Consider the following 18977-nt stretch of genomic DNA (forward strand, 5'->3'; position numbering starts at 1 on the left):
CCCCTGAGGAGAGGTTTTAGCCAGCTCTGCCCTTACAGACGCTTTCTCAAAGCGACCTGCGGTTCTGGCGCTGAACTACGAGCTCTGCCCTCGCACGGCTTCAGGGGGAACTGTACGCTCCTCTACGCGAGCGGCTTTCCGCCCGCTTCCACCCTACGGATCCTTACGGTCTTCAAAAGGTGTTTCGGATCTTGTTGAAAATTCACACCCATAAGCTGTCCTGCAGGTGAATTTGCTTTTTTAAGTGCCTTTTGCTGGCCAGGGAGATGCAGACCATGGTGTAAAGAGTGAACTTACGCTCTCCTGCGTATCTGTAAAGATAATTGCTCAAGCAGACCTCTGCCCCCAAGCCAAACTCCTTTTGTTCACTCTTATTCCACCATATTAAACCCATTTTCTTTATTTAAGATATAACATCAAGTAACTTCACAAATACCATATCAGAACATATCCATTTATCAATCACTTTGCCAATTAAGAGTCTTAACTCTACAAGAATTACTATTTCTCTCTGAATGTATCACGCACATCGGGCTGGGCTTTGCTCCAGCAAAAGGCAGGCAGTGCTGCAGTTCTGTGGTTCACTGGAAAACCACAGGAATATTTCCTTCTGTCCAAAGTTTTGAAGTTTTTCTTTATATAAGAAGCATAGCCCAATCTGGTTTTTCATCATGCTGTACTCAAAATAAAATTCACTCCTGTCTCAGACTCTTGATCTCCAGGTCTTCCTAGAGATCTTTCCCAGGCCCTTGGGTCGTCTCTTTTCTGCAAGGTAGGAGCAAGGTGAACACTTTTGAACAGGAACAAATATCATATATGGCTATTTTTAAAAAGGACTTATGCGTTCATTTTTTTAATTTTTTTTTTTTTTTAAAAAAAAAACCCCTCAGTCAGTAGTTCAGAAAGGCAGACCTGGTCCTGCACTGGACTCTGAGCACCCAGAGCTCTACTTTTAGGTAAAGTCTCCAAAGAACCGGAGTGATAATCCAGATCCTGCAGCCATCGCTTACGGGACCAGTCCCATTGAAGCAAATTTCAAATGCACACTAGGATACCACAATTTTAAAATCTGCTCCCACAAGCAAGATTTTTCTAGAAATTCAGAAAACGCTGGCAGATCCACTGCCCACAAGAGCACGCCCGGAGAGCTGCTTGTTCGGGGTGGGAGAGGGGCTCAAGCCCGAGCTCCGGGATTTGCAGACCCGGGCTCCAACCCTGCAAGTCTTACACACATAATTAGGCTGAAAAAAACAAAATGCAAAGCAGAAGCAGCTGGGAGCAGGGCAGGACTTATCCTGGCCTCTGCTGTGTAAGTAATTTAGCAGCTGTTTGAAGACTGAATGAAAAGCCTGCCCTCTTTATTGGTCAGTGGCTCCCCCGAGCTCCGCGTACAGCAAACACGGTGTTTACATCTCCCACTGACTCGGAGAATTAACACTCTTTGTAGAGTTGTTAAACTAAGCAAATGCCCAAACACAGGCTTTGAAGAGTTTGATCTGGTGATAAACTCACATAAACAACAGTTTTCTGGTGCTGGCTCCTCCACGCTAAGTGGCTGTGCGTGCCCGAGCAGTGCTCCTGGGGAAGGGGCTGGCCATTCCCAGCGGCAGCTGTACCACCAAGCTGCAAAAATCAGGGACCATCCACCGTTATTTTGACATATCCAATTGCAACGAAGGCTTGCGAGCCTCCATCGCATCTCCTGGAAGAGTTCCGAGATCTCCGTTGCCTATCTGAGATCTTAGGGGAAGGTCTGGCCCCCTTATGAAGGGGCCACAGATGCTTTTCCATCCTCCCTATGGCTTCCTCCAAAAGGTTCCTCATCTTTCTCTTTTATGGAGAACTTTTTCCTGAAGGCTTGCGTTAAGCTGGAGGAAGAAGCCTTCCTAAATGTGGTCAGTCTTTTCCGAAAGTTGCCCCCTGAGAAGAAATAGAGAAGAGGATCAAAGCAGCAGTTGGCAGCTGCCAAGGGGAGTGTTACCACGACTGATTTCTGCAGGTATATGGCGTCCTCGCAGGTGGCGTTCTTCAGCCGCAGGACGTGGAGGTGGACCGTACGCAGAATGTGGTATGGGGTGAAGCTGACCAGGAAGGTGGCCGTCACGATGATGATCATCCAGACCGCCTTCTTGCGGTTAGCCTGGTTCTTCTTCAAGGAATTTTTCAGTAAGGTCCTTATGATCATGGTGTAGCAGATAGTTATGACAACAAAGGGGAGAATGAAACCCACGAATAGGGCAATGAAATCCAGGATCACGACTAGATTTGTCTTCTGACGGTCTTCTGGGGGTTCAAAGCACTTGGTCTTGTTGTCATATTGGTATGTCCCGTTTAGCAGAAAGGGAGCACTTGTCAGGGTGACAAAGATCCAGATGCCAACGCAGACAAATTTAGCCTTCTTCTCTGTTACCAGATTGATGTTCTGGACTGGAAAAACAATGGCTATGCAACGGAAGAAGCTCATTGCAGTCATGAAAAAAATGCTGCAATACAGGTTGACGTACAACGCGTATGAACTGATCCTGCATAAGAAGTCACCGAAGAACCAGTTCCCTTTGTGGACGTAGTAGATGACACGCAGGGGCAGGGTGCACACGCAGAGGAAGTCGGACATGGCGAGGTTCAGCATGTACACCTGGAAGGCCGTCTTCTGCCGGTACGTTTTTATGAGGACGTACAGCACAACGCCGTTGCCAACAAAGCCCATAATGCTGATCATGGAGTAGAGCGTGGAGTAGACTCGGTTTCGGAAGTCGTGAATGGAGTGGTGACATGACAGGTTATCAAACAGCGCCGTCATGTTGCCTGGCCGAGGCACCAATTCCACCTGGCGATGAATGTCAAGCCTAAGGATTAAAAACCTCAGGTGAGTTATGTAAAGCAGCACATGAAAATAAAATGCTATTATTAAAAAGGAGGGAAAACCCACCATCTCTTTTGTACAGGAGAGAAGTGCTAGGGATGTGGATCTGCACAGATCCGTGTTATTGTAACTATCCACTACAGCCACCGTTCTTAACCTGGTGCCAACAACTGGTGATGTAAAGATGAGGGCACATTTTCACAAGTTCTCAGGACTGGCGGCATCCTTCTTCCACTAAATTACCAAAAAATCTCTCAGTCCCCTGCAAACTAAGGTAGCTACTCATTAAACAGCGGAGAGGAACCAGACAGGTGGCAACAGCTCTATGCAATTTAACATCTGAACTGGTTCCTAACGACTGTTCAGTCCCGCCTCTCCGCATGCCACCTCCCTGCCTGCGTAAGGACGGGTCACCGCAAGAAGGTTTCCGAAACAGTAGAGGATGTGGTCAAACAAGCCTTTCTCCAGTTAAAAAAAACAAACAATTAAAAAACCTCAAATCCTTTGCACAGAAGGTGGAAGATGATGCCAAGCCAGCGGCTGCTCAGTGCACGACCAGACATTTGTCAGCTCCCCAAACTCTGCATCACTCTCCTCTACTCACAGGTAGCAGCATTTTTTTAAGCTTGCTATGCTAATAAATACGTGTAATTACCAACTTTGGAAAAGATACCGCCTATTATATATCTGATGAACAGGAAGGATCGCTGTAGCGCAGAGGATGCTGCAGGGCTCTGGTTTCCCTGGCACTGCCCGAACAGAGATGCTGCTGCAACACCCAGCAGATGGGGCGGGAAGCCGCAGGGAGGCTCATGTCGGAGAACAAACCTCTTGGTCTGGAGACACCGGCACTGTCGAGGTAACTCCCCAGCAAAGGGTTTCTTCCTGGGCTTGCTTTTGCACGTTGCTTTGATTTACGTTAGCAGGTCCAGGGCTCTCCAGAGCAGTCAGACTCTACAGCCAGGGAGGGTTTTGGATTGGCTCAGCCTCTCTGTCATGAAAATTTTACTGTTTCCTTTTGGCATTTGAGTGCCACAAGGCATGACACTCTTAATTTGGGTCATCCTGAAGTGAGAGGAAAATACACACTTACGTATTTTCCCTGTTCCTTTTCAACTTCTAATGGTTCAGACACAGAACCTCACCTGCAGTCTGAGATGACATAAAGCCCCGACAATCAGAACCGCAGGATACACCCCGACCGAAATAACAGGACTTGAACAAAAACAACGATGGAAGCAACAGCTGGGATGAGAACAACTGAGAACCCACACTATCTATGTGCTCAAAACTGATGATAAATGGTACATGTTTTCATTCATAAAAATAGCCTGGCAGCATTACAGTAAGATTCCCCCAGTCTCCCTCTCTCCAGGATATACTGGGAATTCAGAACCACACCAGGATGCTCAAGGCTTCCAGGTTTCAGTCAAGTTTCAGCTATTTGGGAGTTTATGCTCTTAAAACAATCCTTTCATTACCTGCAACACACAAAATACATTAAAGCTCAACAGATACTAGCGAGGTGGCACAGATAGAAGAGAAGGGAAAACCTGACACAAGAGAGGATGGGGTTTTTTTTCCCCCTTGGGCTATTTGTGGGCACGGAGGAGTGTGTGAGCGACAGACCGTGCAACTGCACAGAGGTCTGTGGCCAGAAGAGGCAGCCAAGACTCAACAGGGCTCTGCCAAAAGCCCTAGATCAGTACATTGTACTTCAGCGCTCACCGTAGCTTGCATAGGTGAAGCTTATCTAGCTGTGCTCATTACAGATAACCTGTTAACGAGGCAGGCAGGGAGCGTGCAGCCGTGTCCTCTCCCTGTCTCGGCAGCCCGGTTCTGGCTACGGCAGAACCCAGATCTCAGCCCCAGCTTGGAGGAGTCTGGACTCCGCCCGATGGAAACCCCAGAGTGGGTCTGAACACCAGAAACCGCCCCACCAGCCTTTCGGGGCTCCAGCCGCCCACCAGCCTTTCGGGGCTCCAGCCGCCCCTCCTCTGCGAGGGCCAGCCAGCACCACGGAGCTGCTGCCGCGGTGCGGAGCGCAGCGAGCCCTGGGTCCCCTGGGAGATGCCGAGAGATCCGGCCTTCAGCCCACACCACTGGCATCCTCGCTTGGCCGGGGTCTTCAGACCTGAGGGTCCAGGTACGAAAAGAGCAGCACTCCAATAACATTTGAAAATCTCCACGATAGGGCAAAAATTAAGTTTGCAGTAACACTGGTCTGGTTTTAACCAACTGCTTGGGAGTGGCGGGCGGTACAATATTCTCTGAAAAGAGCTGCATGATCCCCATTCCTTGTTTTTATCTGTCAAGATAACGTGATGCAGGTGCTGCAGCTCTTACTACCGTTACACTCTTATTGCTGCGTTAACGCCTAGCAAACAGACCTGCCGAGCAAAACCCCGCCGTGCTATGCCCCGTACAAGCACATCGCGATTAGCAGCTCAATTATCTCATGAAAACTCACATAGATAAAATCTCTCTACTTACTAAGGCATCTTATATCAGTTCTTTCTCAGACATTAAAAAGAAAACACAGCCAAGATGTTTGAAATTAAGAGGCTGGAATGATCTCTTGTACACACTGAGGCTCTTTTTCCACCTGCCTGCACCTCCAGTTACGATCAGCACGAAGGAGCAGAACGCGGGACCGACCGCACGGCGAAGCCAGTGGGTAAACAAAGACATTTTGCCTAAAAGCAGTGATGCGATGTAACGCCCCGAGAAGGGAGAGACCGCGGATGAAGAGATGCACAGGAGCGCTGGGCAGAACCTGCATCTCCCAGGTTGCGGGTCAGGTTCCCACGTGCCTTTGACAGCACTAGCTGTGTGCATCTGCAGAAGGTACAGCTGATTTCTCTTCCCTTCGGCCAGTTCAGCTATCCTCTCAAAGAGATCACCAAGAGATAGTGGTAAATGCCTCAGCCCACCATTTGCGCATTAGATAAACTTCCTTATTTAATCTCTGTGCCTATTTGTGCACTTCTCAAGTGGTACTGAGCTGGTTTGTAAACTTTTTGCCTCCTTTGGGGAATAAATTTCAGTCTTTCAGCTGCTGCTTGTACAGACATTAGCAGATAGTAAACAACCATGAGAAGTATTTGTCTCAAAGAGATCAAGACCTGTCACCTCTCATATTTCTGGATGTCACTTAAAGTGTCTTTTGTAACAAAGAGGAAAACTGAGAATTAAAACATTGATGCAGACTGCTACAGTATAACAGAGCTCCACATCTGGAATTGTAGCTTTAAAAAAACCAAGAAAACCCCACAAAACACCATTTCCTAGCTGAGACTTTAGGCCAAGTTTGCATAACGAACTGAAGACAAATCTAATTTGTGCCGCTATTTATTTGTATAACCATGGTTCACTGAACCATTTATTTATGTGCTGGCGAATTCAGCTAATTACAAACGTACACAAGCGAGAGGGAGCAGCGATGGCCGAGACAAGCACCCCAAACAACTGCAGCTCTCCCAGTCTCACGCAGCGCAGCCGCGCTTCCAGTTGCTCAGAAGTAGATTACACTAAATTTAACTACACGCCCAAAAAGCACACCACCACAGAAGATGCCGCCAGTGGGCTCAAGCTCAGGTGCGAAGCATCCCCGTCTGCAGAACGCTCGGCGTTTGGTGGCAGAGGCGCAGGAACACCCAACGCACCGCACCCAACCGGCCGTGCCGGGGGCGCGGAGCCCGCTCTGCGAACCGGGAGCGGAACCAGCAACCGAAGCAAGCAGCGGACGCGAATTAACGACCCAGCTCAGCAAGACGAAGCGCTACGACCGAGCTCCGCAAACCCGGCTGCGAACTGCTCCCTGCAGCCGAGACACCGCGGCTCCGGGGAGGGGGGGGGGGGGCTCCGGGGCAGAGCCCGGCCCGTGCGTCCAGTCCCAGTCCCCGTCCCAGTCCCCGTCCCAGTCCCGCGCAGCACTTACCGGAGCGGAGCCGGGCGCGCAGCTCTGCCCCGGCCGCCCCTCCGCCGCCCTTAAAGCGCGGCCCGGCCCGCCCCGCCCCCGCCCCGCCCCGGCCCCCAGCGGGTCCCCCAGCCCCGGGTCCCCCGGCCGCCCCCTCCCGGCTTCCCTCGGGGGGAACACTGGTGTGCCCCGCTCCCCCCCGCCCCGTTCCCCCCGGTCATGGCGGGGCTGCAGGCATCGCGGCTGGGGCAACCGGCCGGTTTTCGTTTCCTCCCGGCTGCTGCAGAGCTGCCGCCGCCTCCGGGGGAGATGGGAAAGGCTTTTTGGGGGGGAAGCTTTTGTCTATGGTGGGGACGGCTCCGATTTGCACCGACTGTAGCATCTAAGACGGCCCTGTCGGGATAAGTGGCTGGGAAGACCTCTGTCCCCATGTGCCTCCCTGGTTCCCGAGACCCGTCTGGTGCTGGTGTCCCCAGCTGCCCAGTCCAGCTCCTCTCCAGTGGGCAGGTGACCCAGGTGCTCCTGCATGGCCACAGCTTTTACGTGGTGCTGCGTGGTTGGGTGGCCGCTTGGCCGAATTTTGAGCCATTTTTTCTGGCCCGGCTCCGTTTTTGACGGCTGGTTTCGGAGCTGCCGCAGACCTGCACGTTCTCTAGCTGGGTGAGGACAGCCAGGCTGGTTGCACGGTCTCCCCAGATGGGATCCAAAGTGGTGAAGGACACGACTGGGAAACAGTGGTAGCTTAACAGCATCACAGGGGGGCACGAGCAAATGAGGCAACCTCGGCTGCGCACCAGCAGCGGGACTGGCAGGTGCCCCAGTAAAACCCCCGGTGCGCTTGGCTCGTTGCTGTGCACGGAGAAATTGCACTTCTGGAGGCAGATCTTTTCACCTGATGGCAAGTCAGCTACTGAAAAATCCCCACCCACACGCTGACGAGCCTCCAAGCACTTTGCTGCTCACCTGTTCAAAACACGAAATGGGAGATCACGTGCAAACGTGCTCGGTGCTGACTATGGTTGCACTGGACCAACATACGCACCAAAAGAGATTTTTCCTGCACTCGGGAAAGCTTTGCCCCTACACTGTCCTGGAAGTGGTGTCATCACCCTGCCTTCTGCAGAGTCGAGGTTCCCAAAGGTACAGCCGAGGTGACCTTGGCCATTGACACCAGCAGAACTGTCGGGGCTGTCCCTGCAGCATCGTCAGCCCTGCAGACCCCGTGTCCGTGCAGGGGACGAGGAGGAACACAGCTCTCCGCCAGCCCTGCCTTGGAATGGGGGGGTCATGCAGAGCCGCTGCGGTGGCCGAGGAACAGCTCGGACACTCATCTGGGACCTGGAAAGGTGACTTTCTTCCATGCGATCCCAGCTGTACTCTAGTAGTAACTCTAATATTAAGCTTTAGCTTCTCGTGGGAAATAGCAACACTGAGTAAATACATTTCCTTGGAATTAAGGATTAACTTCCAAAGTGTCAGGCACAAAAAAATTTATAGTAACCAAGAGATCCTGTCAATGCTGCTCTCTGCTCATGGGACGTACGTCTCTTCACGTCCCCCTGTTCCCACGGCACCTCTGGGGTATGAAGGTCGTGTGAGGGAACCCCTCCTTGTCCGTCCGTGTCCCCGTGCGAGGGTCCCCGAGGCTGCTCCTGCCCACGGCCCGTTTTCTGCTCAGCAGGACATCCCACGCTGTTATTTAGGAGTGCTCAGTGTAGGAAGGAAACATTCCCGCTATAGGGCTTGCTCCCCCCATTTGGCATGGGTGGGATCCCACCACAGTGTAAGGGGCCAGCCGGGGAGGACGGCGTGCGGGGAGAGGGAGAGCGGTTCTTTCCAGCCCTGCCTCCCACGTGAGCCCCTCGGACCCCGTTGTCCCTGCGTGTGGGTCAGCACGACCCGTGGCTCTTTCCGGAGGGAAGGGCTCAGCACAAGCATTGCTCATGATGTTCCTCCAGCTCTTTGCTTTCTTATAGGCTGTTTCTGCATCTTCCCTTCTGCCACAACAGTGGGTGATAACATTTAAAAACCCCCTACCGATGGTTGGGCAGTGACGTTCAAGCCCCGGGACTTCCCAAACCCTCCTTTCCTCATTCACAGGGAGCAGATCCCGGGGCAGTGTCAGCTGGGTGGGTGCCAGAGCCTTGGCCTGGGCAGGGAACGGGGCCAGCAAGGTGAACCCGGAGCCGCACGGGTGCAAAGGGCCAGCCGTGGCCCCATTCCAGCGCTGAGGCACAGAGATGACATCCAGGCGCTGTGCTGCAAGAGCTGGAAGGGTGCAGAGCTGAGCAGCGGCTGGAGGGCACTAATCACACATTTTGCCACCTGAAACCTTTTAAATGAATGGTTTAGAAGGAAATAAATGCCACCATGTCAATAAACTTGTTATTGCTCTCTAGGAGTGAATGACAAACAAGGTCAACAGTACGCTGGAGTCTGCTCTCGCGAGAGGTAGGTGGATGAGGGTCTCTTTGGAGACTGCGTGATGGCAGGTTGTGCCTGGGCTGCGCCGTTTTGCTTTTGTACTTGTGTGTTTTAAGTGTCACTGCAAGCTGCTACTCACCGTGCTCTTATTGTCCCTTCTTCACTGTTTTACATCACCGGAGCAAACAAAGGCTTGGAGATGGGCTGAACACAATGACAAAGCCCTCGTGCCCCTGGCACTGGAATTACAGACCCATTACAGACCCACCTGGAGGTTTCGCAGTACCGAGCGTTGCAGCTGTGCCTGCTTCCTCCAGCTGCAAGGCCAGGTCTTTTCTTTCTTTTTTTGCTTGCACCTCTTCCACCCTGGTGTGTTCCAGAAAATTGTTCTGCTGTCAAACCCAGAATGTGCAGAGTTGCTTTGCAGACAAAGCCATGGCGCTGTGGAGATGGCAGTTCCTCTTTTGCACCACTGCCTATGAACAGTGAAGGTGTGTGAGAAGTAAGTACACCTCATCCACCTGCCCCTCCTAAGAGCCTTCCCTGCCTTCCTCACCCACCCCGCGCACAGAAGATCCTGCCTGTCTCCCAGGAGCCACTTGGCAGCGTATTAGGAACAGACAAATCATGGGATAATTCAGGCTAGAGGGGAGATCTCTAGTCCGACCTCCTGCTCAACCAGGTCAGGCCAGGTTGCTCAGGGCTTTATCCCACATGGTCTTGAAGGTCCAAGAGCCTCCAAGACTGGGCAACCCATTGCACCACCTGCAATCTCCTACGCTGTGAAGCCAGTTCTGGAGTTTGCTTTTGTTGTGGTGCACAATTTGATATTACTCCACTCTGCCATTCCTTCTGCTTTTTTGGTACCTTTTTTTTTTGCTATTCCTTCTGCTTTTTGCTACTCAGTTTTGTTATTCCTTCTCCTTTTTTTGCTGTTCCTTTTTCTTTTCTTTTCTGCCCTTTACTCTGAAGAACAGGAAGATTTCTAGTTGCAAGGTCAGACTGAGGTTGGTGTAGGATCAAGGAAGCTGATGTTCCAGATGTGTTTCGTCACCAGACTCCTAAGAGGACATCAAACTGCAGCTCTGATACGAGGCCAAAAAGACACGTGGTATCTGATGGGGCCAGGTATGATAATCAGGGCAGGAGTGGGGTACTCACTGAATATATTCGCACTGTGAGGAGCTGGATGAAACCTTTTGTTCTCCAGGACGGCTGGCTGGAGGGTGGCTGACCGTGACACCTCCATGCACCATGGGGACCTCCACATTCCAGGGAAAGGATGGATCCGCAGCACACGAGGAGAGGACAAAGCAGATCTCCTTGGCCGTGGGTGACCATCCCTGAGGACAGCCATCACTGCTTGGTGGGACAGGCCAAGCTGCCCCCGGTTTGGGCAGAAGACACAGTGGGAAATGTCATCAGTGTGGTGTCCCTGGCACACCACATAAGGTCACCTCCTTGCTCTTCTTCCTCTGCTTGGTTTGTTAGAGGTTTCCTGTAAGTTCAAACTGAGATAACATGCCATGGGGACTGACAATTCACAGTCTCAAGAAGATGCTACAGGGTAGATTAGACAAGGAACTGGGAGGGGGCAGTGCAAAGGATGGAGGAGATGGCAGCAGGAACATGCATGTATAAAGGCCAGGCGTGGGCAGGGGAGATACCCAGAGGAGGGCAAGGAAAGGGGAGGAATCCCCAAAGGAGCCCCTGGATGCATTGCCAGAGAAGTAGGGGTGAAGAAGACCCCCACAAAGTGATCCTCATCAGGTCTGGAGAATGAGGTTACACATTACCTCTCCCGAGCAGAATTAGCCTGGGCAGGACTACGGGGATGGGGAGGCTTCAGGAAGACCTTTAGGTTCATGATGTGGAGTGTGAGAACCTGTTCTTGGAGGCTGAGCGTGGGTCACGAGGGGCGAGACTGGGGTCTGAGGTGTGGGTGCGCTGTGGCAAAAGCATGGGGAGTGATTAGGAGAAGGTGGCAGGATCAAGGGTGGTTTTGTCTAGTGCGGCACCTGAGAGCACGCTTGTGTCCTGCGGGGAGAGATCCTGCTCAGACACGGGAGCCCAAAGGCACAGGGGCTGGAGAAAAGGTAAGAAACTAAATTCAGAGGAACATAACGCAGAGGAGGATGAGGGGGGGAGTGGCAGGCAAAAAGAAAACTACAGGAGGTGAGACGTGCAAAAAGACACAAGGCAGCGACAGTCTGAAAGAGGAGGGAAATCCCTGAAAACTTGCATGGTGGAGGTGGGGACGGGATGAAGGCTGGAGATAAAGGGAGAAAGAGGGAAGAAGAGAGTTGTAGGGTGTTTGGGGGGAGGGATGGAGGTCAGCAAGGGGAGGAGGGCTGCACTTCAGGATTTGGGGCTGGGTGAGGATAGCCATAACCTGTCATTTCACTTCTAACGTGGCATAAAGCAATTTCTTTGCCCTCCTTCAAAGTCGCTGGAAGTCTGGGCTAATTAAGTAACAATTTGAATTCTAGCTATACTCGGGAACCAGACACATTTTGGAAGGGGTCGTTTAGCTACGTTAATAAGACACACACACACATGCGGAGGGGAGGAACCAGCCGTGGGTCTGCAGACTCTCTGCACTGGGAGTTTCAGAGCACTTTAGAAAGCGAGTGATGCAGCAGATGTTCACAGCCACCTTGCTGATGCTGATGCTGGCACTTCCCGTATGTCAGCAGATCTCTGTGCGAGCATGAGTGTCGGAGGCATCAGCTCTTTCAGTATTTCACCAGAAGGATTTGCCTAGATAAGATACTTTTTGCCTCTGGGAAAGATTTTCACTGATACAAAGGTGATTATTAATTAACAATAACACAAATTTTAATGGCTGGGTAGACATCTGGAGGCTGAAGATTTGTTCTGTTAGTGCTTAATAAGGCTGTAAATCAGCCCGATTCCTCTTTCATAGGACAATCGGATAAGGCACAATTTAGGGGTACGGGCTTCGGAGATCTGTCTGCGACCATCCAGATCTGGAAAAAGCCTGATCATGCTTTAGGGCTAAGGAAAGTTGCCCCGTAGCACCAACTGACCCTCCATTGCCTTCTCCTCCTGGACCCCGAATACCCGACACCAGACTCCAAGATGTTGAGCCCTTCATTAAATGACATAAATGTCATATCAATCCAGTGCACTGGGCTGCTTCTTCCTTTACTCCTGGAGTTTCAAGCAATTTTCCTAAACACCTAAATAGTTTGTTGCCTGAATGTAAAAGCTCTTCAGCTTTGGTAACTGCTTTTCACGCTGCTATTTAAGAAGGAGAACTCAGAAAAACAGCATTTCATGATAAAGCAAACATATTTTTTAACACGTTGCTGTTTCTTTCCTCTCCTGGGACTTCCTAGAATAGGTTGTTTCTCTTTGAATCGTGTGTGAAAAGGGTGGTGATCTTGACTTCAGTTCAGACTTGCTCATAGTTGCTCAAAGCTGGACTGTGTGACACTGGGGGAGAATGACTAGTGGCGATGTCACCTGCCAGATGCACTTTCTGCAGAAAAGCCTGACCATGGTGATGCCCGAGATCGGGGATGGAGACCTGGGCGCAGCTCTGCCTGCTCTGACTTAGCTGGACTTGAGCTATCCCCAAGCTGGGAAGTGCGTAGCTGCGGTCCCTGTGCTCTGCCGAGGGAGGACTCATCCCCCCAGGCACGTCCTTCCCTTGATGTGGATGAAATGAAGGACATGAGGAAAGGAGGGGAAAAAAAAGGAGGAATGGGGCACGGAAAGCTTTTGGTGTGGGTTAATGAAGGGAGCACCTGGCTATGGTGGCCTGGATCTAGCAGGTATGGGGGGCACTTTCATTGCGAAGCGATGGGAGAGAAATGGAAAGTTTGAAGGTGTTGCCCAAGTGTGGGAGGAGATGAAGAGTCTTTTTCATGCAACAATTTCCATTCCTTGATGCCTGACAGCCCGTAGTCATTCTGAAACAAAAAAGTCAGGGCCGTCCCCTCCGTTTCTGAGCGTTGGCGAGCCCAGAGTCAGCCCCAGGTTGGCTGAGTCAGTGTGTTTGGGTGGCAGAACACCACACCAAGAAATGATGGTATCAGCGGCCGGAGTCAGAGTACCCTCTGCCTCCCTCCTTCTTCATCAAGCTTGCAAACGTGATGCCTTATTTGGAAAAGTAATTTCTGCTTCTTGCCAAGGATAGGCAATCTCTTTTCTGCTCTGCTCTCGCTATAACAGTTCCTGAGAGGGTCCCCAGCCAGTGGAACCTGTTTCTCCAGGGGACCATCCCTTATTGTCACCTAGACCCTACAGGATGTGTCTCCATTTGTTCCCAGACCCAGCACAGAGACCTGATGTCACAGTTCCAGCATGGGCCCTGTCTTCCACTTGTTTTTTTAAGGACTGATGTTCATACGTGCGGCCCTTACTGGCAGCTGCGAGAAGCTGCTCCATCCCAGCCATAGGAGACCAGTGAAGCTCCCCGTTCCCCTGATTTCTGTGGGAGAAGAATGGAGCTGGGGAACTTTCTGTGAAGAAAACCTCAGCCCTTGTCACGGTCTCAGATCTTGAAGCTGTTGATCATATCCTACTGCAAATGCAACCTTTTTAACTAGCTGCTGTGGAAATGAGGACTGAGAAGACGCAAAGCCGGGTGAGATGGTAGAACATCTTCAGCACTGTCTCTAGTTAGCGTTTTTTGGAATAAAGCACTTGCTGTCCTGAGATTAATGAAATAAATTACTACCAGAAATGACCACAAGGACAGCATTCAGACAATCCCATCATTGTGAGCCCAAGTATTTGGAGAATTATGTTATTCTTTCACAGACACAAATCTCTCCTCTCAAAAGGAGGCAGTAATGGTCATGGGTGACTAATCTGGGAAATGACAGAAGACATCAGCCAGGGAACAATGTTGTTTCTGTTTCATCGAAGAAGACAAGGTTCATGTGGTTTTCACTCAAAATGCAAACCAAAAGGTGAGAGATTGTGCTGCCTTTTCTGAGAAGCGGAGCAGAGCGTGTGGTCCCCGCCACAGAGGTACGGGTACGGGTATGGATATGAGTCCGGGTACGGGGCTGCCCGTGCTGCCACAGCCTCCCTGGGGTGCTGCAGCCAAAGTGCTTCATGGCGTTCTGCAGCTGGGTGTGCTTCCACCCTCCCCTAGACTGATCCACCTTGCCTTCACACCGGGGTTTGGAGAGGTCTTTGGGAGCTGTGATTGCAGGGTATTCTGCCAGCGAAAATTTCTGGAAGTAGGGCTTTCAGGGACCCTTTAACCTGCTCCGATCCTTTCACCTTGTGCAAAATGAAAGGATGGGCTTCTCAAGCCAAAACTCCAGACAAGGAACCAGAGACGTCCTTTTGGTGGGGTTCGGCAGGTGAGGGACCTCAGCAAGCCATGAGAACCGGACCATGCGCAATCAGCTCATCATACTCCGTACAAGAACGCTACATATATGCTTGTAAAAGATAAGGTTTGAATTTTTACCTTTCTGTAGGCATTATGGGATTGGCTTTACCAGATGCTGAACACCTGCAAGTCTTGCTACCTTTGATGGCAGGCAGGCATTCCTGGTGTCTTGCAGGTTAGCGTCCTAGGTCCCTTGCGTGGTTAGCCACCTTAGAAAAAAGTTAAAGACGTTATAAAGGCTTTTGGACTGCTGATTTGAAAAGTTGGATTTCCTTGGGGTTTTTTTATGGTTCCAACATGTCAACCTGTAATAAACAGAATAGCCACGCTGTCGGGAGATGCCGTCCTGATAGAGCTAATTGCTGCTTCCTCTTCCTGTTTTGTACATGTAACAAATGAGTGCTTCAGCAGATGGGTAAGATATAACTTTCTTTAAGCTGTGTCTCCATTATTTCACAAGTCACACTGCAGACATACCAGTCAAGAAATGAGAAACGTTCAGTGTCGCTTTGTGGATGTCATGTGTTCAGGCAGAAGCAGCAGAATGTTTTCCTGTTCCCAGAGGCTTCATTTATCAGGAGCTGGGAAATTATATTAATTCTCCTGGTTTTGTTAGAACTGATGTGAAATCTGTATTATATAAAATCTGTCCAAAGCATTCTATCATTCTAATATTTTTTTCCAGAACGGGACAGATCTAAGGTGCATTTGTTGGCCCTTAGACTGGAACTGGGTGTGAGGGTCTATGCAGGTCAAGAGTGACTCTAGTCTGTGCAGGTAATCCTAACTAGCATTTACCTTCAAACTGACAAATGTTGTGCTTCGATTTTCGAGTTTTGTTTCAGATAGTGACACTAGATTTATTGCTTCTTAACACTTTTTTTTTGTTTGTTTAAAAATATTCAGACATAGAAATTTTAAAAATAAGAATAGTCCATCAGAGATTTTTTTATTACATTTTTTTCCCACTGTCCTGGTTTCGGCTAGGGTAGAGTTAATTTTCTACCTAGTAGTGGCTCTAGTGCTGTGTTTTGGATGAGAATACTGTTGATAACACACTGATGTTTTGGTTGTTGCCAGACAATGTTTACACCAAGTCAAGGACTTTTCAGCTTCTCACACCACCCCACCAGCACAAGGAGCTGGGAGGGGACATGGCCAGGACAGCTGACCCAAGTGGCCAAAGGGATATTCCATACCATATGACGTCATGCTCAGCATAGAATTTGGGGGAAGTCGGCCGGGGGTTTAGTCCGCAACTCGGGAACTGGGTGGGCATCGGGAACTGGCTGGGCATCGGTGGTCTGCGAGTGGTTAGCAATCGTGCTGTGCATCACTTGTTTTGTATATTCTTTTATCATTGTTACAATTATTATCGTCACCATCATCTTCCTTTTCTGTCATATTAAACCGTCTTTATCTCCACCCACAAGTTTTACTTTTTTCCCCCCCGATTCTCTCCCCATCCCGCTGCTGTGGGGAGCGAGTGAGCAGCCGTTTTAGTGAGTGGTTGTTTTAGCTGCCAGCCAGGTTAAACCACGACACCCAGCCACAACAGTAAAGTAGCATTTTAATTCTCTGATGCTCATGTTTTGGTAGGAGAGTTTTCTGATTACATAAAGGGTTATTTTTCTCTGGAAGATGAGAAAACAAACTTATCCCTGGAAAATTCAACAGTACACAAGAAAACATTTCTCATGGGGAAATTTTGCTTAAATCTTTTAAAAGTAATCCAAAAAGCTAGAAATAGTATATGCAAGTTGACTTTCTCCTTTTGGAAAGGGAAATGGAAAAAATTCATCATGAAAACATGTGAATTTTTAGCATTAAAATTATTTTTTGGGCTTGTATCACTTGGAAATTTTTAAAAACCTAAACTGAAAGGCAAATTCACGGGCATTATTGAATCTTAACATTGATAATAGAGACACTTACAATTAACTAAACCCACATTTATCTAGTGCATCCATTGAAATACATTGCTTTTACGTATTTGAGGATGGCCAGATAATTATCTATGATACAGTACAAGTAAATTACCACAGAACATCAGAGATCGTGTTCATCTACTTGTATATGAGTAAGATAGTGGGCCCTGCCAGCTGCCTTCCAGCAGAGGCTTTTCTTTGGAACTGTCCATCAAGATACAAACCCCCTGCCCTTCAACGGCACAGCTCCCCGTTAGCTGTATAAATATACCCTCGTGGAACTCAGACCCAGATTTTCCTTAGCGCTAGATTGCCTCGTGCTAGAGCTGCTTCAGGGACTGACTTTACATGTCGTTCAAACCCTGTGCTCCATCCTCAGGAGGTGCCGGCCAAGCCCAGGAGCATCCCTCGGGCTGTGGGAGGGAGTCTGTGCACCGGGGGAGGTGGTTGGCCGCTTCCCAGGGGCCATCCCTGGAGCTGTGCAGCAATCAGCACTTTGTGATTTACACTTCTGGAAAAGTCGGTCATTTAAAATGGCCTGATTTGCCAAAGTTGGGGTTTGTTTTGTTTTTAAATTAAGAAGAAATACCAGGTCAGCAAAAATGTGCACAATTAATCTTTGCTGATTAAGCATACGCTGCTACGGGCTTAACCCTTTAGTTACTTCCTTTTTCCATCAGCATCTTCCCATTTTGTCAAGGTTGCACCTATGCTCCCTGTTCTCACTCACAGTTTTACCCGAGAAAGACACAGGGAACACAAGGATATGACTGGCTAAGCTGGTTCCCAGGAGAAAACTCATTCTTCAACTGTTAACTACCAGGACGACCCATGGTAAATAGTCTGGTGTGCCTGGAAGCTCTGCACACAAAGGTCGTTTTGCCCCACCGTAGATGCTGGGAAGAGAGATCAGTTGTCTCCACTGGATGCAGGTCGCTGAGTGACCAGGGCAGTCAGCAGAGGGAAGAGGAGCTGTGAACACCCTACTGACCCTAAGCAGGCGCTTGGGGAAAGGACAAGGGCTCCGGGGGACGAGCCAGCAGCCTTTTGCTGCAGTGCTGTATTGCTTTATGGCGTGCCAACCTACAGAACGGCTTCTGCCGCCAAGATCTGTCCGGCGACTATGTGCACCGGCCGTGCGTCCAGTGTAAGCGGTCTCTACTGTTGCATTTGACAGCTCTCTTTTTTAATTTGCACTTGCCGCAATGCTTTCTGTGGCAGACTTTTAAATGAAGAGAGAAGTTAATGTTCTGTATCCATCACTTCCGTACTCTGATCTCAACTCGTGACAGGTCTGTAAGAGAGAACAGCTTCGCTCTTTTGTGCATCTTCTTATTTCTTCTTAGGATAACATCCCTTGATTTCTGGACTATATTTAGGTGGTATAAATACTCTGTGTCAGGAGGACGATGCTGTTACTGACTGGTTCATCCAAGAAAAGCCCCATGTTCTTGTCTAAGCTGAGATCACTGGTGGGCATCCTTGGAGCTCAGTAGTCCTAGGCTTCTAACATTCGCGAAGCAGTGAAGTCAACAGGTAGGCACTGGTATCAGATGGACCCTGCAACGAAGGGGGACAGAAATAAGGTCTTAAAATGAGATAATTAAAAAAATAGCAAAACTAATGGGGCACAAGCCTAATCAAGTTCTCAGAGAAAGGAGGACGCAGGCTGCAAGGTGAGCAGAGGGTTAAACACCCATCCCCGTGCCTGTGCGGAGGGGTTTGCCAACCAACAAAAATATCAGGGGAGCCAATGCCAACCCAAACAGAAAACAACCAAAACAATCAACTTTAAATCAAAATAAACTGTAGCACATAATGGCAAGATAGCAACAGATAAACATTGTGCCTCTCTAACAACTAATGCAAGGGTAGGATCTACAATGATGTAAGTCAACAAAAACTGAGACGTTCAGCATGACAATGATGAATAAAGATCATCAGATATGCAAAGTAATTTGGTTAAAATCAGAGGCAACAGTATTAGAAATTTTCTGTTCTTTGAGCATGCAAGTGCTCAACTTGTTTGGTTTTTATTTGTTCTTGTTGTTCTAAAAGGAAAAAAGTAAAGTGAAACCCCCTGACGAATGATGGCATACTTACGTAGGCTCTTTGTTCAGATCTGAGATCCAGATAAGGGGACCTCGCATACCAGGAATCTGTGAAAAGATGCTCTTACACCTACAACACTGGTGTATTTCTGCTTCTAGAACACATCGCAGAAGACATCTCTGGGAAGTTTTATGAAATAGTGGAAGTTTGGGCTTTAATAGTTACACCCTCTTATTTCCTGAATGTCACTGGGGGAACTTCCTGAAAATAATTCACGTTCTTGGTCAGAGAGATGAGTTGTGCAGCATATGCCACCCCCCTGAGCTGCTTTTGCTCTAATCCAGCTGTTATCCACTGCTTCAAAACTTCCCATATTTCTGTCCCGTGTTTTCTGCTTGGATTTAATTACGTATG

General features: G+C 49.4%; 1 protein-coding gene and 1 long non-coding RNA gene across 5 annotated transcripts in view; both read right to left on the reverse strand.

Moving 5' to 3' along the window:
• Positions 1-878: 878 nt before the first annotated feature.
• Positions 879-12095, reverse strand: CYSLTR1 (cysteinyl leukotriene receptor 1). Of its 2 annotated transcripts, XM_075763018.1 has the most exons (3): positions 10368-12095; positions 9475-10267; positions 879-2846 (listed from the first exon to the last, which is right to left on the reverse strand). In XM_075763018.1, the coding sequence occupies exon 3, from the start codon at positions 2798-2800 to the stop codon at positions 1763-1765; it is 1038 nt and encodes a 345-aa protein (XP_075619133.1). In that variant the 5' UTR covers positions 2801-2846; positions 9475-10267; positions 10368-12095; the 3' UTR covers positions 879-1762. The 2 variants fall into 2 exon arrangements, with proteins under 2 accessions (XP_075619133.1, XP_075619132.1); XM_075763017.1 differs by having other exon boundaries at positions 9475-12095.
• A 4042-nt stretch (positions 12096-16137) lies between these two features.
• The window catches only part of LOC142603311 (uncharacterized), a 144527-nt gene continuing 141687 nt past the window's right edge, over positions 16138-18977 (reverse strand). For all 3 annotated transcript variants that reach the window (XR_012837206.1, XR_012837204.1, XR_012837205.1), the window contains exon 3: positions 16138-18071. This is a non-coding gene — a long non-coding RNA (uncharacterized LOC142603311). The remainder of the gene's footprint in view (positions 18072-18977) is intronic.

The sequence above is a fragment of the Balearica regulorum genome, chromosome 11, assembly GCF_011004875.1.
Source record: "Balearica regulorum gibbericeps isolate bBalReg1 chromosome 11, bBalReg1.pri, whole genome shotgun sequence".
NCBI lineage: Eukaryota > Metazoa > Chordata > Aves > Gruiformes > Gruidae > Balearica > Balearica regulorum.

What these genes read in the sequence shown, in the direction of transcription:
- CYSLTR1 (XM_075763018.1), bottom strand. Translation starts at nt 2,800, where the DNA reads ATGACGGCGCTGTTTGATAACCTGTCATGTCACCACTCCATTCACGAC.